Source organism: Stegodyphus dumicola, chromosome 2 (genome assembly GCF_044657685.1).
Source record: "Stegodyphus dumicola isolate Sdum_Otavi_A_Nest chromosome 2, ASM4465768v1".
Lineage (NCBI taxonomy): Eukaryota > Metazoa > Arthropoda > Arachnida > Araneae > Eresidae > Stegodyphus > Stegodyphus dumicola.
This window is the reverse complement of record NC_140769.1, coordinates 114503325-114529832: the sequence shown is the minus strand read 5'-3', so window position 1 is coordinate 114529832 and position 26508 is coordinate 114503325. Positions and strand designations below refer to the sequence as shown.

General features: G+C 30.2%; 1 protein-coding gene across 1 annotated transcript in view; it reads left to right on the top strand.

The window, feature by feature from the left end:
* LOC118198431 (uncharacterized) overlaps positions 1–15755 on the top strand; it is a 199768-nt gene extending 184013 nt beyond the window's left edge. Inside the window, exon 6 of the mRNA XM_085811041.1 lies at positions 7725–15755. Within this exon, the coding sequence (XP_085667167.1) occupies positions 7725–7919 (195 nt within the window). The 3' untranslated portion in view covers positions 7920–15755. The remainder of the gene's footprint in view (positions 1–7724) is intronic.
* The last annotated feature ends 10753 nt before the right edge of the window (positions 15756–26508 follow it).

Here is a 26508-nt window from a genome sequence, read left to right as displayed (position 1 = left end):
GAAAATCTTTGAAATAAATATTAAATGAAATTAGATATTTAATTAATATTCCTCCCAATTATGAAAATATTTTAATAAAACCTATATGGCTAAAAGGAGAAGAAATTAAGCTTTAAGATGGCATACATATAATTATTCTTCAAAGTATTTAGCCCTATAAACTTTATTCAAGCTTTAAAAGTCTATTGCAATGGTTCCATGTTCCAACCATCATCGGCACAGCTGGTGGACTGTGGATACTTCCAGATGTGTGTTAGTTGAGATTTACTATATGGACCAACCTGCCCTTCTCAGTCCCATTGTAAAATTGTCTGTCTGCTGGAATTGCCTTTGTTGATGATGGCCTGGCATTCTCTGCTCTTACACGTGTCCTCCGAGACAAGAACAAATTTTCTATGATGATTTCTTTAGCAGAAATAACAGCACGAAAATCGACTATTCTGTAGGTTCCTTCCCTTGAAGCTTCTTCAACGTGCGCTGGTGCACATTTCATATCATTCCTATAACTCGGTGACATGTGTCTACCCTGAAGTTTGCATAATTTTTGGGCCAACCCTTCTTGGTGTTGCATTTTCAATGTCAGGTTGTGAAATTGTACTTTTCTTGTGGAACACAACATGAAAAGTCTCCAGAGAGAAGCTATGTTGAAATAGTAAGAATAGAGGAGAAAATGTATTTAACATTGAGTAAACTGGTATCTCGGTAATTTGGCGAAATTTTGTCAAACAGACAACTTTTTTGGTAACTTAGTTTTTCTCCAAATTTGGCTAGAAATTGCCAAAAATCAGCAAACTTGAGGGACCATTTGGTGACATTTTGGTCCAGTCCTGTATCACTGTAATAGGTATTGTAATTGAATAAATGTAATTGACCACCATGTTAGCTGTAACTGTAATTTGACCCTCATATTACTTTCCAGTAATTTCGAGATGCCGGAAGTACTAGAATTGTTTCTACTAAGCTAAAGGCTGGAGAGAGAGGAATTGATGCCAATTGCTTAGTTGTTAGTTCCACATGAACTGATATATATCTGAGTTAGCTTTCTCTTTAGATACACTTTGCATTGCATTGTGTTTAATGTTCATAGTAATTTGATACATAACTACTAATTGTACTTTGTGATACTATGAACTGTATTTCTGCAGAATATTCCAGAACTTTGAAGTGTTTCTTTTGATAAAAATAAATTTTATTAACCTGTCATTGTTGATGATTTGAAATCAAAAGATGCAGTGCTTCTTCAAAAAATGCATCTATTTTCACCTATAATAATAAAAATGTTTTTTATTAAATATTTTTCTGAGGAAACTATACATGTGTGTGTAACAAAGTGCAGAGATAGACAAGTTTATAAAATTTGATATTCATATTCTCTTTTAAGAAAACAGACGTGCCATTGTTTTTGAAGATATGCACATTGAAGCAGTTTTTTCAAAATTCAACAATTAGACTTGTTAAAATTTAATATTGAAGTGAATTTTTTATATAATTTTCATATTTCTGTTTGTTTAGCAAATGAGTTAATAATCTGAAAATTTTATTTTATCAGGCAGAGCAGAAAAATTATTTAAATGAAAATTTTCTGGAATCTATTATAGTTTACTAGTTTTTGATGAGTTTTCAAAGTTGTTAAATTTCTCCGACCTTAGCACATAAATTATTTTAAAATTTCAACATTTGAAAATGCTTCAATCAATAGGTTTGAAAATTTTCACAAATTATAAAGCAAATTTTTTTTTTCAAATTAAGAAAGGGATTTTTTTCTCTGTTTTAATTAAAAAGATAAAAAAGTATTAATTAGGTGATTTTGTGTATGGTTTTCTAAATATGAAGCTATGTCTGACAGCAGAAGTTGTCTTTTGTGTTTTATGATTGATACATAGAAATGGTTTCAAGCAATGTCGCATGATAATATGAATAAACATTTTCTTTTTTATATATATATTTTAGAGTCTTTAAATTTATTCATATTCAAGTATTTTTTTTCTAAGAAATTAGACTTAGCATTATGTGTCATGTAAATGCAGTTTGTTTCATAATTTTATTTATCAATTGATTTTCTTAGTTTGCATTTTATTATCATACCTATTATTATTAGTCCATCTACCTGAAATCCCAGATAGAATTTACATTTAGAGTTCATTACTTCTTATTTTTTTAACTTTTTTCTTCACTGTGTGATTTTTCTGATTTGGTTTATAAATGAACAGAATTTAAGAATCAGTATTCAGAATTATTTGCAGTGAAATCTGACTTGCCATTTATTTTCTTTTCCATGTGATAAGTTAATATACATATATACAAAGTGATTCTAAATTGTTTTTACAATTTAAGAGGGGTGATAGTACCTATCCAGACGAGCAATAATTACGATAGAACATAGAGTTGCATTCCACTCTGAGAGGCAGAAATAAGAAATATTAGAACTCTAGCCTGAACTTACAACATTGTGGGGAAAGTGAATGAACGAAACTAAAGGTTGCACAATGAGATTTATTGTTTAGTGAAAAACTCACAGAATGTGCTGAAAATGCCTACCACGTGTGTCGTTGCACAATTGACATTGGCAAAGGAACAAACAATTGGCGCACCTTTTTGAAGATTGTTTGTGTCAGGTTAATTTTGCCCACTGCATTTTTCGCAGATTTCATGTGTCCCCCCAGAAGAAAAACTCCAGTGATTTGAGGTCTGGTGAGCAAGGAGGCCAAGCCACAGGTCCGCCACCTCCAATCCATCATGAGGGATATGTGACATTCAAAACATTACAGACCATGGCAGAAAAATGTGCTGGAGCTCCATCATGCATAAACTACATGTCTCTGGCTGGGGAGTGCAACAGCCTGCAATAAACTCAAAAGCACTTGTTACAGTAAGATACGATATGTTGCGCCGGTTAAATGGTCTGACATGATGTAAGGGCCTGCCAGGTAATCAACTAAAATACCTACCCAGACGTTCACAAAAAATTTCTGCTAGTGTTTATGAGGGGTAGTGAAGTGGAAGATTGCTGTCAGACCAAACATGTTGATTATGTGCATTGAAAATGCCTTCTCTGCTGAATGTTGCCTCATCACTGAATAATATTAATGCAAGAAATCGTGGATTGCTTTTCCTCATTCCAAGCATCCACTGCACAAAGTCTGCCCTGCAGGAAAAATCATCTGTGTCCAAAGATTGCACTTTTTGCACATGGCAGGGGTGCATGTGTTCCTTGGTAAAATATGTCGCAGCACTGGCTAAGAAATACCTATTTCTTATGCCACCACTCGCTGCTTCAAATCTAATCAAAACTCGCTCTTCCATTTCTGGTGTTCGTGCATTTCATGAATGTCCTGCATTGCTTTTTGAGATGGCAAAAGAACTGGTTTCTTGCAGTCTTTGATTGACATTGGAAAAGGTTGGATGACTTGGAATCCGACTAGTTGGAAATTGCTGTTCGTACCCAACTAATTGGAAACTGCTGTTCGTACAATCTTCATGCTTCGTGTCCATTTCCTTTTGCTTTATCATATGTGAGGTGAATATCTGCCAGTTCCTCATACATGTACTCTGCCACAGCATTCACAAAAAGTTTCAGATGATGTTATCAGGGTAATATATGAAGCAATGATCTGCAGCTTTCACGGACAACGTTTGCTCCTTTGTATCTTCAGCGTGCAGAACTCTGTATCGGAAATTCTAAAGATAGGCTCATTTTAAAATTATTTTGCGACATTGCTATTGAACTGAAATTTATGGTTAAGTGCAAAGAACATGATATTTAATAAATAAAGGTAACACACAAAACGTTAAAAAAAAACGCCCCTTTGGACATAATTTAAAATCTGTAGCCTATCCGATTTTTTTTTTAAATTTTATTTTTTATAATGAATATAACATTTCCCTATATATAAATGTAGCTACTAGGAGAATGTACACAAAGTTAAATTTTGAAACTATTAAAAAAGTGACTTTTTAAGATTAAGAATTGCTTCACTGTTTGGGGAAAAAACTTGGATATTTGAATAATTTAAATCAGTTTTGTATGTGTAAGTTTATGTCTACAACCAACAATTGCAACATTAATACATTTTTTAAACCGCCTTTCATTTAAAAAACTGTTTCTTGGTGTTAATATTGCATATTAGTGATTTTTCTTAAATAGATTTCATATTTAGGCTTAACATCTTTTTATTAGCCTTATTTCTTGCTTTTGATTATATATATATGTAGAAGCTAAGAATAAGAACAACATAAATTTTCATTAAAAGTTATTGAAAATTTTAATGCTATTCTTTTGATGTTTTAGTTTGCATATTTCACTGAAAATAGGGTTGGAAAAATTACTGAGAATCAATCATTGAGTTTTAAAATGTTAAAATTTTCACTTATTTCCTTAGAAATATTCTTGTTTCACTTCTGAAAGATAGGAATTTGCATCAGTAATTTCTAGTGCATTACAAAAAGGATTTGTTTGGGAAGTGGCATAATAACCACATTCTATGTTGTTATGCACAGTGGTTTTTGACACAGCTTGGTTTTACTTGAAGTAAATGCAAAATTAAAGTTTAATTTCATCATTTATCTTATGACCTCAAACTCATATGGGCATGTGTAGCTTCCTAATTTCTGCATTAAGAAAAGGTGGAAGAAGTTATAAAAGCAGTTTTAACTATTGTAGGACTTTTTTGAGTTTAGCTTTATGGCCTTTTATTTATTTATTTATTTATTTTTTAAACCCATATATAACATGAGAATGGGCTAGAAAGTCTTCTTCAAAAGCATCCCTATTTGTGGGTAGATAGCCTAGTATTCTTTTTCATAGTATAATAAATTCAGTTTGGTTATAATTTAAAACCTATCATTTAATATTAAAATTTTGTGCTAGTGCACCAAGTTGTAATGTACGGCAAGTTAGGTAAAATAAATTTTGTAATGTTGTAATACATTACTAATATTGTATGTAATTGTAAATTCGAATTTAATGGTATTTCTAAATTTTTTACATTATATTTATTCAAACCAAGTTAATAAATTCAGAAGCCCTGGAAGGTTAGGTTAGGGTATTTGAATATGAGAAAGGTGCAAGGGCTATCTGTTTAAGGAGAGGAATGCCTTTATGGAGGATTTTCTTAGGAAAACTGGTTCATATTTTTGTTATACAGGTGAAAACTATCAGAATCAATCATGCAGCCAGCTCAGTTGCTTTGAACCCAGTGTGAGGATGCTTTCTAGATATTGCTGAATACATTTAACTGTTGTTATGGTGGAGTCTCTCCATAATGATATGTTGCTATTGAAAATTGGCTGTTTGTTTATTGGCACATTCATTTCGATAAATTTATTTATCAAAAACTTAATTTTCTGTAGGCACTCTGGATTGCCATGCAGCAAAGTTAACACCAAAATGTAGTCTGGCATTCTTGTCTAGATTTTAGGCAACCAGTAGCTGAGTGGCTAAAAGAATGAAATGCCATATTATATATATATATAGAATGAAATGCCAGATTATATGGATATTAAATTTTATTTCCAATGACAAGGCAAATTCAAAAGTACAGAGGTACAAACAAACAATAAAAGGCATAGATAAAAGTGACCTGAGTCATTGCCTCTCTACACATAAGTAAGTGCCATTTCAGAGTCACCAAGAAGTGAAGCACATTGATGAAGGCTATTCCAATTGATCTGTGAAATTATGGGAAGGGCAGATAGAATTTGAAAAGATTCCAGTAGAGGTGCTCTGCCAAGCAGTCGTATCCTGTCAGGAGCAAGAAAATTCTTCAGAAATTGTGGATGTTACCCTCTTCTGGGGATTTCTTCATTCTGTGGCACTCAGTGCCCATTCTAAGTTCATCTAGGGAAAAGGAACTGTAAAAATAGCTTGACTGTCATATGAACTGTTTAATTTTTATCTCATCTTCTCTAGTCTCTTTTTTAATACCCTATTTTTTGAATCTTAGTAAAAGCTTGGCCTGAAGCATTAGCCACAGTTTTATCTGAAGTTAAACTTGCCCCATTAAATGAGATAGGTTCGTTTTTAAGAGCTGTATCTTATTTTGCAAGGTTCACCAGAATTGATTTTGTTTTCTTAATATACCCATATATGAAAACATATAAATTCTTGTCAGCCTTGCAGAATAAGAGATAAGTTCTTAAGAAAGAACAATCACATTTAATGGCAAATTCAGATAAAGCTGTCACTAATGCTTTTGGCTAAGCTTTCTCTATGATTGAGAAAAAAGGGATGTTCTCCCAGAATATATAAAAAAAAATTAAGAAAGAAAAGTCAGAGAAGATGAGCAAATATTAAACAGCTTAGATGATACTCATGTACTCATGCAATTTTGGGTATTTAAAACAATTCATTGAATACTTGTGTCAAAAATGTCTTAACTAAGTTTTTATTTTTTTAAGGTGTTCTTTGGGCATTTCTTTGGAGTCAAAGAGTGTTCATTGAGCTGTCCCTAGTTTGTAGGTATTATAGTGACTGAATGGTCAGTTGTAGCTTTTGTTTTCCATGAGAGTGATTTTCATTCAATCTAATTTTGGTATTTTTCTGTTTCGCTGCTGCAACTCTTGCCAAGCAGACTTTTATTGGCGACAACATATATTATACACATAAAAAATTTTAAAAAAAATGTTAGTTCTAAGAATTTTTTAATTTGAAGGCATAAACATTTTAATATCATTTAAAATTTTGTGAAAAGCCAATAAATAAAGACAAAAACTTATAAAAAGACATTAATTTAAGAATTTACTATGCTATTATGGTTCAACATCCTGATTCGCTGGTTCATATCACGTGACGCCAAGTGATCTCATCTCACGTAAACTATGGTACAAAAATGTAATTCTCTCAGTAATTATCTACATTAATTTCAAGTTAAATCTTAATTTGGAATACAAGTTTAAACGCAAGAATTATTTCAAATTGTTCAAATAGCTTACTAAGAAATTGTGTTAACTGCAGTGCTTTACTTTGCTAGTGCATTCTCATTAGGATTGATGAATTTAACTCCTTGACTTTGCCTTTTCTATATTTTTGGCTTCGGATGAGCGGTGTGATTGCATCCTTGACTTAATTACTGCGAATGGCCTTAGGGCTTAAAATTTAACTACCTGGTAAAAATTCTATGTAATTGTATGCCAATATTAAAAGAAACAATCAATCTGATAAGAAATGGCTGTGACTTATTTTGAAAATGAGGCGTAAAAGGTAACCATCGAGGATATTCCGTTTGGCATCAGTTGTACCATTATTGGCGACTTTATCGCTTGCGCCAGCAAAACGGAAAAGTGCCCTAAGTTTTTAATGACTGAGCTGCATTCCAGTAAGTTATGCCTTTAGAAAATGTTTATGGAATTCATTTGCAACCTATAACAAATGTATTTAGTGAAATGCTCAATCTCATATCAAAATAAGTAACAAGTAAGACTTTCTTCTGCGTTTTTAACTCTATCAAAATGATCAACCTACAACTCATATCAAAATAATAAAAAACTCATCTCATATCAAAACAAGTAATAAGTAAGACTTTCTTCTCATTTTTAGACCCATTTTAACTCATATGAGTTAACACTTGAGTAAGGAAACTGTTATTTTACGATGACAGCGAGTTACATGTTGCACATGTACATCATATGCTTATGATCTGTTGTACTGTTTGTTTTAGTTCATGTTGTCTTTGCTTTAATGTGCTTAATTTCAAAGTATGCATTTGTAATAAGTTGATCTTTGACAGGTTTGGATGTTAGCAGATGAAGCTAATCGTAAGTTATGTCCATCTTGCTCTTCTCCAATTGAAAAGAATGAAGGATGTAACCACATGACATGTTGGAAATGCCGGGCTCATATGTGTTGGCTGTGCCTTCAAGTTTTCCCATCTGCATTATTGGTGTATAATCATCAGGCATTTTGTCCTAAGCAGAAAATGTAACATGTGACAACATACAATGCTATAGTTTTATATGAAAATGTTACATAATTTTGATGAGAAAAAGGTGATAAGAATTGCAACTTATTATTTGGAAAAGAAAAATTAGGATTTTAATTTTTTAAATTACTATTCTATATCTTTTAGTAATAATTATGAAGTAGGATGGTTTAAAAAACTGCATAAAATTATTTTCAGTAAAAATCATGCAGTTTCAGATTTTTTGTAATAATTTTTTTAAAACTTGTTTCAAGTTAAAATGTAGTGATGCCCACTGCAAGTACCGTATTTGACGGCATATAAGACGCACTTTTTTTTCTAAATTTGGTCTCAAAAAAAGTTACCTGTGTCTTATACGTGAAGGACACAGGTTAACTTTCAATACTGAATATTATTTTTAGCCCGGATAAAGGTCTAGACACACATAACTTTTTCTACATCTACATGTGTGTGGCCTCCTAAATAAGGGTGTGTCTTATATGCCAGTGCGTCTTATATGCTGTCAAATACGGTATTTTCCAAGGTATTATTTAAAACAATTTTTAAAACTATTTAAACAGTTTTTATTTACAAATTTTTATGATTATGAACCTGATTACATATAACATAAATATGTAGATGACTAATTTGCAGTGACTTCTCTTTATGTGCATTTTTTAAACAGTATTGTTATGATTCTTAGCGAATGATGCATGTCTTGGGAAAAGTTGAAGTATGTGTTTGTATGGTATGTGTACCTTATATTAACTGTAATTTTTTTATTTGCATGTTTATTTTACAAGAATATTGGTAACATTTTGATTTATTTCATATGGTATGTATGTGTGACTCATTTACAGTTAAAATAAGTTCTTGATTTTAAAATTTTAAAGTATTTTTATCATATTTAATTAAATTAAAAATTTTAATAAAAAATTAAAAATGTTGTGTTATTTAATCCTTAAAATTATTAATTAATTATTTCATGCTATAAATAATTCTAGTAAATACTTATTCTATTCAAGCGTTAAAAGTATAAGTATGTAGATTGAATCTTTTCTCATATTTTAAGTATATTTCATGAATTATTGTTTTAAGATTTCATGTTTTAAAATTTAAAAGCTTCTTTTTTATCTTAATGTGGCAATCATTAATGATCATTAGTAATTAATACTCTTAATTTTGAATTTATGGCTATAACTTACTTTTTGTTATGAAGACTAGTTAAAAAAGAAAAAGTACTGCATTATACTAATTTTTCATTTTCAAAAATAGAAAACAAAAACATGGCTACTTAAAAAAGATAATAAATTAGAAACTATCACTATCCAAAGGCAGATATTATCATATATTTTGGAAAACATGAAAGCATCTTTGTTTTTCATATCCATTTTGAGCAGTTCTCTCATGATATATGCTTAATAAAAGTTTTACACATGAAAAGCAACACTGAATTACCTACTACTGAAGTTGTCATTGAAATCATTGATCTTCTTTCATTCACTTTTGGTCATGGTCAATGATAATTTTCTTGAGTGCGATTTTATTTTTTTGGCGGGGGCAAATATATGTATAAAATTTAAAGTTAATGGATAAAGTATGTGACAGCATTTCAGGAGTTAAAAATATGCAAGTACTAGGAAGTAGGTGCCAGTTACATGAACTATTCTATCTTATGTTTACTGACTGATTTTTATGTGAACAAATTTTCAGACTATGTAATGGAAACAGGAATTTTGTCAAGTTTACAGTTTTGATTGTAATTTCTATGTAGGTCAGCTGTCACATTTTGTTGAACTTTGGGGTTTGGGGTCTGCTTATTGACTATGCCCTAGTATATGCCCTGTTTAAAGGTAAAACGCCTCTTCAAAGATTTAGCCATGTTAGTATGCTATAATAAATCTGAAAATTGGACCTTGCTTATCAGCATTGGAGAATATGGACTGCAGGATAATTTTGACTGTATGGAGGCATTTAATTAACTATGAAATATGCAAATTGAGTGAATATTTTGCAAAATTATTTTTTATCTATTTATGAGTAGAGTGTACTCTCGATTATCCGTGTGTGGCAGTGCCCACATATGCACACTCAGTGCTATGCAGGAGGGTGTGCAAAAACAAACCCATAAAAGCTTGAGTAGGCTCTAAATGCGGCTGAGTTGTGTCTACATTTAGTTTCAGTAATTACCATGTGCAACTTTTCTGTATGTGCAACTTTTCTGTAAAGATATCATTTTGGTTGATCATCAGGCTTTTTTTTGTTTCGTATGCATTTTCTTGCATATTTTCTTTTGACGCTTAAAAATCAGTTAAAAAAATGTGAATAATGAATATGCTACAAGTACTAAGTGTATAACAAAAATTTAAAAATGTAAAATTATATGAAAATGTTGACCAGGAAAACATTGAGGCATGGTTCGATGGGGATTAAACTGAGCAAAGCTTTTAGTGCTTGAGTGATACGGATATCATTTCAAATATCAGAAGAACAGTATCAGAGAGTGATATTGAAAATGTAAGGGAAGAAAGATACTGACAATTACGTTAGTCTTTTGACAGCAAAGACTTGTGTTGAACCTCTGTTGGACTTTGTCAATCAAATAAAATTAGAATACGGTGATGAAATAGCACTTTGAAAAATGCATGGGGAAATTCGACAAATATTTAAACATTCTGAAAAACAAAATTACTGATTTTTTGAAGAAATAAATACTGATTTTTTGTAGAAATAAATACATACAATTTGTATGAAAGTTGATAGTTTAGATTATCTGTGACCTACTTTCCTGGCATTAGCCCACATATTTGAGAGTACACTGTATTTAATGTGTAATGGCAGAAGTACCTGTGTCTCTTATATGCCTACTTAATTGCATTTGAATTAAAGAAAAACTATTTTGGACCAGTTATATATTGTGCATTGAGCAAATTATACTAATTTGTATTTCATGGCTAATAAGCTGAAAAAGGTAAAATACGTCTTGGAAAAATATATTTGGACTTGAAGAGCTTGTGTATATTTTTATTTCCTCGAGCATAAAGATACTTATATGGAACGAGTCAGTAAATTATGAGAAAAATATAACTAATTCAATGAAACTTCAATATTAAAAATGATTGGTCACTGGAACATAACATTGGATTCTCAGTCAATGTAAATGTTATTTCTGATGCATTTACATTCTTGAGAATTGAATGACTGATTGATAATATTTTAGAATTGCAGCAATGAAAGATAAAAAATAATATGAAGCTATTATGAAATATCCTTTATTAAATTATAAGTAACTAATAATTAATGTAGGAAAGATAATTTCATTTGAACTCAGATAGTATGTAGTTTATGCAAACAGTGGATTAGGTATCTACTTAATTAGCTATACTTACCTTAGATTTAGCTTAGTATTAAAAAGAGTTTTTTTTTTCTGGTGTTCTTTTGTCATGAATAATTCCTTGAAGGTAGTAAGCAATATTGTTTTACAATACCATGGTGAAAATATTTTGCAAAAAGCCTTCAAATATAAAAAATATAAAACTGTAATTATGTATTCTGTAAAATGTATAAATATAAAATATTTATGATGAAGTATATATTATGAAATTTTTATGAAATGCAAAAAAGTCAGATGCTCAATAGAAATATATATCTTCGATTTCAAGATAATTTTGTATTGTTCAGAACACTGAAAATCTTGATGATTTTATCATCAACTTTTGAATTCTGTGAAGTTTGGTTATGGAATTGTTTTAGAAATCCTAGCAGTTCTATAGTACGTGGCATTTTATGTTATTTTAAGTTAAGATAAACTTTTTTTAAAGCCCAGTAATCTGCCTAGTGAGAGGCAGTTTGCCTTTTAATTTTTCCTCACAGACTTGTTATTTGGTGCTGAATTTTAATTTGAGAGTTTTATTAATGTATATTCTTGTCATTTTTATATTTTGTTTCTATAATTACTAATGAATTTCAAATTGCTACTTATATATATATAAAGTCGTTTTATTCATGGTAAAAAAATTTTTCATTGTGCGAAAAAGTGCCAGTCTTCCTCGAGAGACTGACTAGATTTTTAATTTATTAATCTCCAAATTCTTAATAATGTATGAAAGAAAACATTATTGTAATGAAATACATGCTTTTATTTTAGTTACTGTTTTATTTTTCTCTCCACCATTGTTTTTCTTTTTTATTATTTTGAGTTTTTTATCAATAAAAATATGTAAGGCCTTAAATTTATATGAAAATGTAGCATTTTGTGTATGTAAATTTTGTGTTATGAAGATCTTTGTTGTGGGTTTGATTTGTTTAAAATCCCTTATTTTTTACAATTTCTCTTGGGTCAAAGGAGAATTTGGAAGTGATAGATAAGTCTTTTTTTTTTTTTTTTTTTTTTTTTTGCCATAAAGTTTTAAGGCAAAAAGTTTATGTCTTTTGCTATTACAGCTATAAATAAATGGGATAAATTTTGTTCTGAAATTTCAAATATGATTTTGTGGAAATGCAGTAAAAGCCCGACTATCTGGCATACAACTAAATGAAAAGCTCAAGTAACCGGAATAGTTAATTAAAGGAAAATTTTTCCCCATAATTTAGTAAATGTGAGATTTGCATTGTGGTTATAGAGCTCATAATATTATTAACATATATGGTTTAATGCCAATAATGGATAAGCACGATGTCACAAATAGTTTAAAAAAATTTTTTTTGGTGTAAATTCGACTAATTCTCAATAAGCTGGATTTACTTTTTGTAAAGATATACATTCTATTTTTTACTCGCATATGGGGGAAAAAATCATAGTTATTTGAGACTGCATTGTGAGGAGTATATACAGGACTGTAAGTTACAGGATCCGGCCATTAAACAAAGCCATGGTAAACAACTTTGAAGAGGAATAAACAATGGCAGTGAAATGTGAAAAATTGATAAGTGATTAAATTTTTTGTATTCTGTATCCGTAATTTTATCTCTTTAGTATCTAAATAATGAATGAGTTGTTCATTTAAATGCCTACTGGAATGATTGGCGACATCTTCACCAGCTTTCATATTCAGAGAATTTCATAATAATCAAAATATGTTGGCTTTTATGACTGAAATGCTTTAAAAAGTATTATAACAAAATAAAGTAAATAAATAAAATTAATTTAAAAATATATAATTTTAAAAGTAGTCTTTTGATATAAAATGTGGTAGCAAATAAGCTGATTGCTTTTATAAGTTTAGAGTAGAAAACGTTTTCCATTGTTCTGGCTTTTATATTTAAATTTCATTTGTTATATACATAACTGTCCAAAATTTTCATGAATCTGGACTTTGGCATTTTCCCTGTTTTCTGGATAGTCAGGCTTTTATTGTATTATAATTATGATGATTTTGATGAATTGGGTTAATTTTTGTTTGTTTGTTTGTATTGGAAATGGTGTTCAGAACATTAGTCTCTCATACCTTATAGCTGTGAAGCAATGCAAAAGATTAACAGATATCTGTGTTATACTCAGAGTCTGTTGTTATATATATTAGAAATAGTATGCTGAATTTCATTTCAGTATTCTGTTTTCTTAAAATACAAATTCTTGAATCTAAGAATTAGTAACTGTATGAAAAAATAAGGATGAAATGCATTTTGGTGTTTCGCTCTGAGTATAAGTATCTGAAGGTAAATGGTTTAACATGGCAATGCTTGTTAAACTGTTTTTTAGTTTCTAGGATCAGTGCATCTTAGAAACTGTATAGTACTGTACTTTCATACAGAGAAGAGGAGTACTTTCTAGATTAAAGTTTGGTTGTTTGTGCATTGCATTGCAGTGCTGTTATTTTTCATTATTGTGATAGTGCATGTCATAGCTGCACTGTGGAACTGACGAATAGTTCTTTTATGTGCATCGTGCATGTGTTGTTTTGACTTCTGCATTTTTAAATAGCTGCATGTCAGTAACAGAAAATGGGATTTAGCGTAGAAGGGCTTTAGTCCATTGTGTAGACTTTGCTTTACATCATATATAATCTTTATTAATTCCTTTTTCCATTGTGTAGACTTTGCTTTACATAATATATAATCTTTATTAATTCCTTCATTTTTTAAAAATTCGGGTGCGCTAGTGAGTTTCTTTATAGTTATTTCTGTGCTGAATTTGTGATGTCTCTAGCTTATGCTGCTTTCATGCATTTCATGATGTATTAAAAGTACTGTTGTACTAATTTGTTGTGCTATTGAAATTATATAGATCAGGGGTGGCCAAACTTCATGTCAGTAAGAGCCGCATGTTGGAATTCAGGAAAATTTAAGAGATACAACTAGAATATCCAGAATCCACAAGTCCATATTTACATCATTTTAAAAGTAAGGAATCAGGTTTCAAATGAAAAGAAGTGTATGATAACTTTGTAAAAAATTATAAATTTATAAAATTTGTAAAAATAAATTACTTTCTTTTGGACAGGGAATAGAAGAGCCATTGCCAAGCCACAATTTGGCCACCTCTGATATAGATATTCCCCGCTGTTTGATTATTCACTCTTTTACTTGTTTCATTTGTAACAAAAGCTTATATACAGTCAAAAGTCGTTAATCCTGACACCCATAATCTGGACCTCGACACATGCGCGTAATACTTTTATGCATGCGCATAATACATTTACACATGCGCGTTTAATATATAACGGACGGTATAAGCTAAGCTAAAAGTATCTATTTATCTAAATCAGTTAATGTTGCAGATTGCGTTGTTCCTTAATCTTCGAATTGGATCCGGCTTATTATTTTTTTGCAGACAGTTAGAGCAATTTTATAAAAGTAAGTTGGAACTTTCGATTATGTCAAATAGAATTTCCGATTCTGGAGCTACCAAAGGATCTACGAAGCGAAAGCATGTTTCGATGTCCATCAAACAAAAAGTGGAATTGCTGCAAAAAATGGATAAAGGCATATCCTTTTATTCTCTAATCATTCCGAAATATGTTTATCAATTTCATGCTGCTCTGCAGGGTGGTGGGGGGGGGAGGCGACGTGACGCGGAACGCAACGAACTGGAAGTTGATCTGTCAGCACTATCGTTTTCTTCAGGGCAGATGTTTTTATTTTATTCGGCTTATAATTCCTTACTAAATGTAGTATTTCATCTCGATGTACTCCGTCTTTGATATGATTTAGATCAAATTCCTCGTCATTATAAATATCACTAATACGAATCATATATAGTTTTCTGGTTGCAATTTTCTAATTTCGACTATGCGTAATGTATGCTTAACGCATGCACGTGTTGAAAGAAATGTTTAATAAAGTAAAAAAATAAATATTAAGCTTTTTTTTTTAAAAATTTTGATACCCTTTAGATCATAATTGCTCCTTATTTCATAAATTACGCTTTCATATTTTTAATTTTATAATTTCTGCATGCCATCTTACCAGATTTAAACTGATCATCTATAATTCGAAAAAATCGATAATCCGGAATCGCCGAAGTCCCGACGAGTCCGGATTAAAGACTTTTGACTGTATTCAATGTGTAATACACTCCTTAAATGTATTTTATGACTTTTTGTACCAGATCTGCTGAGATAGGAGACCCCAATTTTTCATCAAATCATTATCTCTTTTAAAATGTAGTTCTAGAAACTTTGTTAATTGTCAGATTTTAAAAGAAACTGAAACCCTATAAAAATTTTTTGATGAAAAATCCTATTAACAGTGCTAGGATATAAATATTGCCATTTTAAAATGGAACACTGTAGTCATACTGTGAAAATTCATTTTTTTTTGCCTTTAATTAATTTTCTGCGAAATTTTGTTGATAAGTCATTATTTGGTCAGAACTGTTTTATTACATTACTTTTGATAAATAAAGCTTTTTCCTTCTTTCTCGGGCTTTAATGAATATAGAATTTTAAGAGAATTACAAAATCAAATGCAATTAGCTTAGAGTTAACTTAAAATTTAGAATAAATTAGATATCTAAGTAGCACGTTTTAAATAAGAATTATGGTTCAATAACTGTAAAAACCTGAATTCTGCAATAGAATTAGCAGGTGTGATTGTGGTCGTTATAAAACAGGAATTCCAGATTTTAGTCTTCTTAGATTTATGGCATGTAGACTATCTTTCCCAAATTTAGTTTTAGAACAAATGTATCTTCCCAAGGTTACATAAATTTAAAACTTCAGGTTAATGAGGTTTACAATTTCATTTCAGATCAGAGAGTGAATTTCTTTTGCTTATATATGACTTACATGGAAAAGTTCTTTTTTTCCTGCTGCTTGGATTATTTTTTGCTGTTTAGAAATAGATTTGAAAAAAAATGTAAAAAATTGATTTTGTAATGTTTTGTGAAGTACCGTAATTTCGGGTAGATAAGCCGCCCTAGTGTATATGCCGCACACACGATAATTGACTGAAAAAAATGAATACTGATCCGATAAGCTGCACCGCCGCATACGCCGTAGCAAAGCACTCTGAAATAGGGCACTTAATATTCAGTAATTGCCCTGTCAAATTGATGTAAGCATCGTCTATAACATTTTATAATGTTTACAACATAAATATAATCAGTAATATATAAATAAATAATGAAGAAACATCTTAACCTTGAACTTGCTGAAAACAAACTCTGGTGATTTCTATTGTGTAATATTTTTATGAGTTTGATAAATTTCATTTATCACCATAAATTACCATATTGTGAAAAGGAATACATGAATTAGATAAGCAAACAGAAATCTGTAATTAAATTAAACTACATTTATTCATACAAAACCTTCAAAATTCGACTCATTGATGTCAGAATTAAGTAAATTTAACAAATGTCCATTTAAAGGTCAATTTCATCATTCTATTCTAAATAACGTCACTATCTCCACTTTAATTTTTTTTGATGATTTTCGATTTAATGAAAGCCAATCGTATCAGCTCGGACTGATTGCCATGCGTTATAGACCCATACAGCAGACAGCCTCCTCATATGAAGCTCTTCTCATTCGTCCGGAATTTGTGAAGGAATAGAGTCCACTTTGACTGCATTCAATTACTTTGCATCCATTTCTCCCACTGCTTTCATAGTTTATGCTTGAAAATTCCACTTATAGCGAGATCCAGTGGCTGTAAAATTTTTGTAAGCCCACTTTTTTTTGCTTCAGATCTTACCGTATCCGTTAAATAAGATCGCAATGAATCCAGAACAATGAGTCCTCCGGGGTTGGAAAACAGCATCTTTTCTTTTATGACAAACTTCTCTCCGCCAATCATCACTTCTTCGCATATCCGTCCTTTTTCGTTGGTGCAAATAATACTCCCTTAGGGAAGATTCCTTTCGGAATTGTTTTTCTTTTAAAAATTATCAAAGGGGTTAACTTTTCTCCATTGACGGCACAACTCAAAACACAAGTAAAAGAAGTCTTTTCATTTCCGGTTGTTAAAACTGAAATAATTTTTTCACCTATTGAATGAATACTCGGAGGACAGTAACGGATACTTTCTGCACATTAATTATTTGCCCTCTTTTCAAATTTTTTTTTTAAAATTTTCTTATATGTGTATTCCAAAAAGGGCTTTTTTTTTTTTTTTTTTTTTTTCCAAGCCAGTCCACAGGAAGCTTTTGTCCAACTGTTGTTTTGGGCCTGACAAATAATTTCTTTCGCTACATGAACCTGAAACACCAATTAGGTCCTCCAACAAACGCCGCTGACCTAAATTTTCAATGTTTAAACACATATAAGCTGCGGCTTATCTATCCGAAATTACGGTATTTAGATTAAACGAATATGAAAAATGGAAACATACAAGATTGAAAAAACTGATTAAATCTGTTTTAACTTGCCTGCATGGTACTGTTGTTGAAAGTTTAATTAATGAGTAAAATTATGACAGAAAATAGAACATCCTCGGAGGTTCAAAATCTAGTTGCTGGTAAATGTGAAGTATTTGGGTTAGAAAATCCTTTGAAGTCCCTATTCACAAAGATTTTAGGGATAATTTATTGAAAGGTTGGACAGCTTATCAAAATTCTTTACATTCCTTTCAACTGTTTCCTTTCTTCTAGCTCTTTCTCCTCTCCAAAACCTATTAATGATGCATGTTTAAAATATAATCTAATGCTTAAAGTATTAAGTGGAAAGCCGTTATTTGCATCAAAATGTCTTATCATATACTGAACATTGAGTCATTGGTAAAGAAAAATATAAAAACAAAAACTCTTTCCCCCCTCACAAAAAATTAACATGGCAATTATTTTTCAAATGTTCAGAAATCAAAAAGTTTGAGAGGTGTGTGAAATGATGTAGCAAAACATAAATAAATTTCTAATAAGTTTAGAAAAATTGCAATTTTTGTTTCACTAATAAAACTTTTCAAAATACGTATGTATGTGATTCACATTAATATTCCAAAGTATTTGAAATTAAATCAAATTTTTTCCCCATGGTATTTTTCAGGGTTTTTGAAATGGCATTGTAATTACTTCTGAATTAGATTTGTCAATGGAGGTTTTTCATGGTCACGTTGCCACATTGTGTTAAAGTCTTTGAGTTTATTTTATTTTAAGGTTAACAGATATAATGTACTTTCATGCATATGGTTTTTTTTATGAATGTATTAGAAAGACAAATATCACATAATAGATAAATCTTAATTAACTGTTGTGTATTTGTAGGTAATCTTTTTTATTTGCACTTTTGATGAGCAATACCCATGTGTAAGCTGAAAGAAAGAACAGGGTCCCCTTTTACAATTTTTCGGGTTTTGACACTAAGTGGCTTTCAATTTATCAGATTAGTGGAGAATGTTGTGTATTCACTACTTTCTCTATATGCATGGGTCATATTTCATCTTGTTAATTTGTTGAAACTTTGGGTACTGATTAAATCTCATCTGAGAATTCACTTATTGAGTTGTTTACTATGAGTAACAAACTTGATACAAATGCTAACTTTCTTTCCAAGAGAATGTTAGTGATAATGTGATATTACCTAAAGTGTTAATTGTGTGAACAGAATCTAGACTAGATAACTGCAGAAAGTTTTGGAATTTAAAAAAAAAAAAAAAAAAAAAAAAAAAAAAAATGCTTCCTCCAGATTATGCCATAGTTAGTAAGAATTTGAGCATTGCTATGTGTCACTTGAGTATTAGTTTAATCTTATATGAAAATACCCTACTGTGATTCCGGCAAACATGCTTAGTTCTCCTTGAAGTTGTTTTTATTTTCTGTTTACAAAATTATGTCTGTTTACACTAGATAAGAAAACTATTCCTTTCATCAAGGCACCTTTTAAACAATTGTGCCTGCAAATTACTTCTAGTGCATTTTAGATATCTTTGAATATATTCTGTGGTATTATTTATAATAGTACAAAACAGTCCATTATATTCATTAGTTAATTGTATATGAAAAAAAAATCTAAAAAATTTTTCTTATATTGCCTTTTGTAGAACTTTCTTTCTGAGCTATATGTTTTGTTTAAAATATTAAATGCTGTTTGTTATAAGAAATTTTTAAAATGCAAAAAAATCTTGGAAGTATTTAGTTTTTATAAATTTTAGTAATTTATTAACGGAACTATATGATTTTTTTTTTTTTTTTACTTAAATGGCTTAATTTTTATGACTTTTTTTGTTTTATTTTTTGACTGTAATATGGAAGGCATTTTTAAATGTCTTTAATTACTGAATATTGCACACTTAAGAAGAGAGACATATGTCAATCAACCTCTAAAGTGATTGTTTCATATAAAATGTATGCTAATCTAAGGAGATTTTCATTCAGATTTGTATGTAATCTGTTGAGTGAATGTAACATTTCCTAGAAGAAACCTAAAAGTTAATGGAATTTAAATTTTTGTTTCATTATAAAAATGACCAACAATACACCAAATTCCAGTTATGTTATTCACACAGCAGTGCCATCATAAGAAATCCATATGTAGTTGCTAAAGAATCGGCAACATGGGCATAGCCAGGGGGCGCATCTGAAGAATCAAAAATTAAATTAAATTAATAATTAGGGAAACCAAGAAAAGTGTAACTGTAAATGAAATAATCATTCACAGATTTGAGGTTTACCATTTTGACGCGATTTTTTAATTATTTGGGGTTTTCTTCCATCTGAAATTAGTCTTCACTTTCTTAGATATGTTTGGATTTCCCTGTGACTATAGCCCACCAGTGGCCGAGCGGTAACGTCGCTGAACACTGGTAGTTCGGTCCAAGGTTCGAATCCCGCGAATGGGCTGGCTGCATGGGTGTTTTCGTGGTTTTCCCCATGTGTAACATGTATACGAGCCAGTTTCCCTTAAAAAGTCCTCCACGAAGGCATTCCTCCCTTTAGGCAGATAGCTCTCGAGTGCTTTGCCGTAATCTAATAAACCAACCCGGTGACTATATAGATAAGAGAAAAATTTAACTAATTTTGCCTGTTTGGAATCCTGAAGCATGCCGCTGTGTGTCTTTCCATGTATAACGTGAATAGGAGCCAGTTTCCTTTAGAAAGACATCAACGGACTCATTTCTTTCCTTAGCTAGATAGCATTTGCATGCTTTATTGTCATCAAATAAATAAAATTAAAAAAAATCCAGTCATTTTATGTTACGTTACATTATTTTATGTGAATGATTTCTGTATGCTTTCTTTTCTTTTCTTTTCTTTTTTTTTTTTTTTTTTCTTTTTTTCTTTTCTTTTTTTTCAGGAACCTTATTACCATGTAAAAGTAAAATTTGGTGTGCTTATATTTTTATTTTCAGAGTTTCAATATTTTGCAATGATGTGAATATCTCTATGTTATTGTTTTTTAGCAGTTAATCAGCAATTTAAGCTAAGTTTCATATAATAATATGCTAATAATAAGTCATTGAAAGTTTTAATGTATACATCACCGAATTTCTGCATTTAGAATTCTTCAGCCATAGGTCATGTTTTATATTACCTTCTACTAATACTTTGCTATCAAGAAATGTGTGTATGCTACTATGTGTGTACTACATTAACAGACTTTTAACACTTTTGAAAGAAAATGGTAAAGCAAAAGATGTTTTATGTCAGGATATTCTTCCGTCCGCTAACTCTAAATATTTGCACTGAATTGCAAATACCGAGGATTTAAATTGTAAACATCGAGATTGTTTTACTGTATAAATATAGTGAAACATCATCATTCAAATGTACTATATAAATATAGTGAAACATCATCATTCAAATGCTACAAAATCTAAAATTAAGAAATTTTTGAAAAGGTCTTTGATATCACTAGAGGAGAAAAGAACTTCCAGTGGCTGCAGCACTTGTTAATGTTATCTATGATGTGTATGAAAGCTACTAGACAAAAGATGTAACGAAAGAGTGCAGTGTTTCAGGATTGTTATGCTTCAGAAATTTTTGATAGTGAAATAGAACTTTGGCATAAATTTGGGTATAATATGTAGAGACTGAAAATATGAAAGAGCTAACACTGGAAGACTTCATAAAAGAAGCAGTGATTTTTTTTTCATTCTGAAGCTAGGCATGTTGTTCTTATTTCTTTGTCTGAACCATGTACCACGAGTATTAAGTGCCTTGAACAGATAAAAATTTGGTTGCACTAAACTGTGACTGATGATCATTTGGATAACTATTTATAGGGCTTAATTTCTAAAATTAGAAGAGCCAGAGCCCTACCGTAGACCCTCGGGAAAGAGGAACAAGAAGAAATATCAATATAATTAATAAAATCATTAATCACTAAAATAATTAATGTTTAAAGTGATTAATAATTAAAGAAATGCAGTAAAATTTTATTTCTTTAGTGATTTTAACTATATATATTATATATTAGATTATTAGTCCAAAGGGACTTTGTCCCTGAGGGACTATTGCTTTCATTTTGCAATTTTGTGTCGAATCACTCTGATGTCCGTTTCACTTTTCAAACTGTTGCCACCAAATATTATCGCCCTGTATTATATTTGAAGAAATTAAATAATAAAGAACCTGCATAAATGTATGTATGTTTTTCACATTGAGATGAAACAACAGTACCTATAGCCATCCAATTTTGAATGATGTAATCATAGTGCGAATATGGGCATCTGGAAGACCAAATTTGAAATTTGGAATTTGTTTTATTATTGATTTCATATTTTGTAAAACTTCCATGAATTTTTGGTTAAAAAACTTAAAGATTTCAAAGACAGCAATGGTAATGTTGTACAGAAAATACATTTTCTCCAGCGCGTGAGACTTGTTTTGGAAATACTAAAGATATGCTCAATTTAAAATTATTTTGCGATATTGCTCTTGAAGTGAATTTGATGGTTTAAGGGCGAAAAACATGATATTTAATAAATAAAGGTAACACACAAAATGTTTAAAAAACTCCCCTTTGGACCTAATTTAAAATCTGAAACCTTTCAGTTTTTCTTTTTTGTCTTTTTTAAATTTATCTCTAATTTTAATAAATCTAATAAGTAATTTTTAATATAACTTTATTGCTAAAAATAAAATTTTTGAGTTCAGATTTCTACTGAAATTGTTTTTCAATTTTTTAAAAGAAGTATATTCTTATTTTTTATCTTCTTTTTTATTTTCTTAATTCTTTATATTTTTTATCTTCTTATATAGGGCTCCGGCTAGAATTTATCTTTATAACTAAGAAGTACCAGTGCCCGGCTTCATCGGGCTTCTGGCGCAATTTAAGCTCTGACTTATGTAGTATCTATATATGTGCCGAGTGTATATCGAAACTCTTTTTGGAAAGAAAACCAAAATATGTAAGGAAATCCTACAGAGGTTTTATCTCAGACAGGATTGAAATTATTCTGTAAGTTAAAAGATGAATATTATTATACCTGTTTATTTAGTCAGGGTAAAGCATGCAATTATTCAATTACAGCTGTCGCCCTAACAGAAGAGGTGTTTTTATACAGGATTTCTAATAGACACTGTCTCATATTTATTTTACACGGATAGTCACAAGAAATAATGAAAATGCTTATGCAGCGTACCATTTTGCTGTGATTCAAACTTTTGAGCCAAATTACTAACGCTCAGCTGACTTTTCCACTTCAACCACTAGTAGGCATATTCCAATCCAATTTAATTTCTGTATCTGAAGTTATTTGGCACCCTAACCGGCTTGGGTCCTGGCTACACCCATGGTTTGCACAAGAATTTAATTTGTCACTTGGTTTGACCTACTTCAAAAAACGGCATTATGTTATTTTCCGTTATTTAAACCTTTGAAGTCAATGTATTTCAATGTAGTTGTAATTAAAACAAATGATACCTTACTATTTTATGTAGAACTGTATAATTTCTTTCAAAATGATAAAAATTAATTGAAATATTAGTTGATGCTCTTAAGTCAATTTCAGAAAAAAACTTCTGTACTGCCCTTAATATGAGGCAATTTTTTTTCTTTATAGTATTTTCTGAATGCAATATTCATCTTTGTGTGCAGAGGTGTATTAAAAGAGTGTTTAAGATAATGTCTAATTTATTTCTTAACTTTTACATTTGAAGAAATCATGTTTACCAAGGTTTATTTAAGTATATGATCCTTAGAGACTAATGATTTTTTTTTTTCTTGTTGAGTAATGTAACATTGCAAACTCATGTATAAGAGACTTTCTTAAAGTCCTATTTTTTTATTGTAAGAAACTTTAAAAAATGCAGAATCACTACATATATGAGGTTATCTTATACTCCAATACGATATAGTTTTAAAGAAGTATAAACATTTGGGTCTTAATATGAAAATTTTGTGAATAGTATGAGATAATCTGTGGTATGTACATATGTATGTTTACAAAAGCAAAGTATTACAACTTAATATATTTGTTATCTTCCATAATTCATGACCATTATCTAAATGAATGTATACGATAATATATATAGATATAGGTGATATGAAATAAAATATCAAAAAAGAAAACTATTTCATATTTCTTTTATAAATTTAATTGAGTAAGAATATTCAGAGTTATAGAATATTCTAGAAGCAACATTTCCTCAGTGTTTCACTTAGGAAGCTGTTTCATTTAAAATAAAACTAAAGAAATTAAGTAGAAAGTGCATATATTAAGATATGCAGATACTGTTTAAACATTGGTTATGTGGGTAACTATTGTAAAATTTTACCTGTTAGCATTGATGTTAAAAAAATCACTGATGTGTTTTGCATTTGAAATACTATGGCTGCTGCTGGATAGTAGATACATATATTATAATACTATAAAGCATAGTGAAGATAAATTGCTTTTCTAAATATATATTTTTGGCATTCTCATATTGAAAACTTCCATGGTATATTCTTTTTCCATGCCAATTTTCAATGAATAGTATAAGTAGTGAGAGGTTTTAATGATGGAAATGTTGTCTAACAAAAAATTAATTTTTTGTATGCAAGTCTCAGCATATATGCAAAACAGAATTAAAGAAAGAATTTTAGTAGGAGTTGTGGCATTCCTGTATCCATATGCAGCAGCACTTAATTTCAGAGTGATCGTTTCAAAGGAAATTAATTCATTGGTTTTAAAAAATCTTACATTAAAAATGTAATTCTTTTAAAATTTAGAATTCCTTAATAGGCTTCACAAAAATTATTTTCGGATGCATTTATTGGACGCGCATATATTGATGCATGAAATATAACAGGAACACTTGGTATGTAACAATATTATTACAGATTAAGATCAGTGTCTTTTTCTCATATTCTTCAAATAGAGAATATTTTTAATATAAAAATCACATTATTCAGAAAAAAAAAAAAAAAAAAAAAAAGTTTGAAATTTAATGAATTAACTTTTTAAATTTTATAGAATTGATTATAGTTTTAGGTTCTTTAATCTTCAAACTAATATGAATTATCCCCTTTCCAAGTATTATAGGAAATATTCTTTCGTCCTCACATTTAAAAATATTTTTGAAGATTTTCCTACAAGTTTCTTGGGATATATGTGGAAGGGAAGGAATGAAATAATTACTTTGGAAAAAATTATTAACTTCTGCCTCTCATACATAAATTTTCATTACATTTGATTTCTAGAAGTTTATTCCCCTCTTTCCTCAATTAAATATTCCAAAACGACAGATTTTGAAAAATGACATTACTAACGAGAAGTTTTTTATAGCATATTGAAAAATATATATGTGATAAAAAATTTGTAATGGACAAAGTTATTTTACAAGTTGTAAGTAATATCTGCTATTAAGAATTGTTGTGGTTGCTGAAAATAGAGAAGGGTCTTTTAACAAAGGTCTGTACAGAAATGCTTTAAATGTCTGTCTTCAGAAAACTCGTTCAAAGATAGGTAAAAAAGCACTGTATAAAATTTTTCGTATCCAAATTTTTAATCTTTTACTGTTTCTGGAGTCTGAAAGGTTATGCATCTTTAATAAGGGAAAATTTAGAGGAGTGTACTTGTGAAGCTTCACATCGATTTCTGGTATTCTTGCAAATAACATTTGAATACATTCTCACACAATTGTGAGAATATATTCAAAGCTATTGTTTTGTTGTATTAAATTAAAAGTGTAAAAATGATGGCATATTCGATAATTGAAATTAATAAGTAATGTGATTTGAATTGCTCATTAAACCTTCAGAAATGTAATTTAAAAGTTCCAAGTTACAAATTTTGAAATAGATTTTATTTTCCAATGTAATTTTTGTGCGATTTAATTTCGTCAGCTACTTATAGATGTCGCCACCAATAAGAACTCAAGAATTCCAAAACTGAAAATCAATGTTTTGATCATCGCAAATTGTTGAGACCAGAGTATAAAGGAGGTGAAACTTGTATTACAACTTTTTCCAAAATTTCCCATTATACTCCGTGACTGAGATATAATTTTTATTTATAGGTGAGAGAAACAGTATTTTTTTTTTTTTTTTTTTTTAAGTGAATGGCGACTGTGATTGATGTTTAGTGTTCTAGTGCTATTTTAGTACCTCAGAAAAGTATTTTGACTCTGCATTATGTGATGTTGTTATGTAATGTGTATAAAGCTAAGTATGCTTTTCCACTTATTACAAAATTCTTAAAACTGTAGCTGAAGTCTGGAGCTCAGATAGCTTAAATGAGTTTATTAGTTCGACTCAAACTATATTGTAGTGAGGTGCAAAAGATGAAACCATTTAGTGACTCAGCAGGATTGATACGAAAAAAAAAAATATTGTTTATTTCAAATTAAATTCGTAAACAAGAAGAGAGCAAAAGAAGATATCCAGCCCTTCGACCCCCTAAAAACTATACTTATTCTAACCAAGGAGGTTTCCTTGATTCTAACCTCCTTGTGCCCTACGGGCTGCAAGTCTTTCTGCCCGCAGGGCGAAAAATCTGAGGCTCCTATATACCAGGCTGAATCATCAGGCATTCGCGCTCCCAAGTGGGAGATTTAATGGCGGCTGTGTAGTTATGGTGCAACAATTTTTTGTGTTTTTTTTTTTGTGTAAAATGGGCGGATGTACAGCTATTAATTGTTCAAATCATTCACGGAAAGGTCATACATTGGTAAAATTTTCTAAAAGTGAAGAAAGAAGAAAAATATGGGTAAATAATTGCCGAAGAGACAATTGTAAACCTGGTCCAGGCGCTGATCTTTGCTTAGTAAGTATAATGTTAATTACGCCTTCATTTAGAGTTTATATCTTCT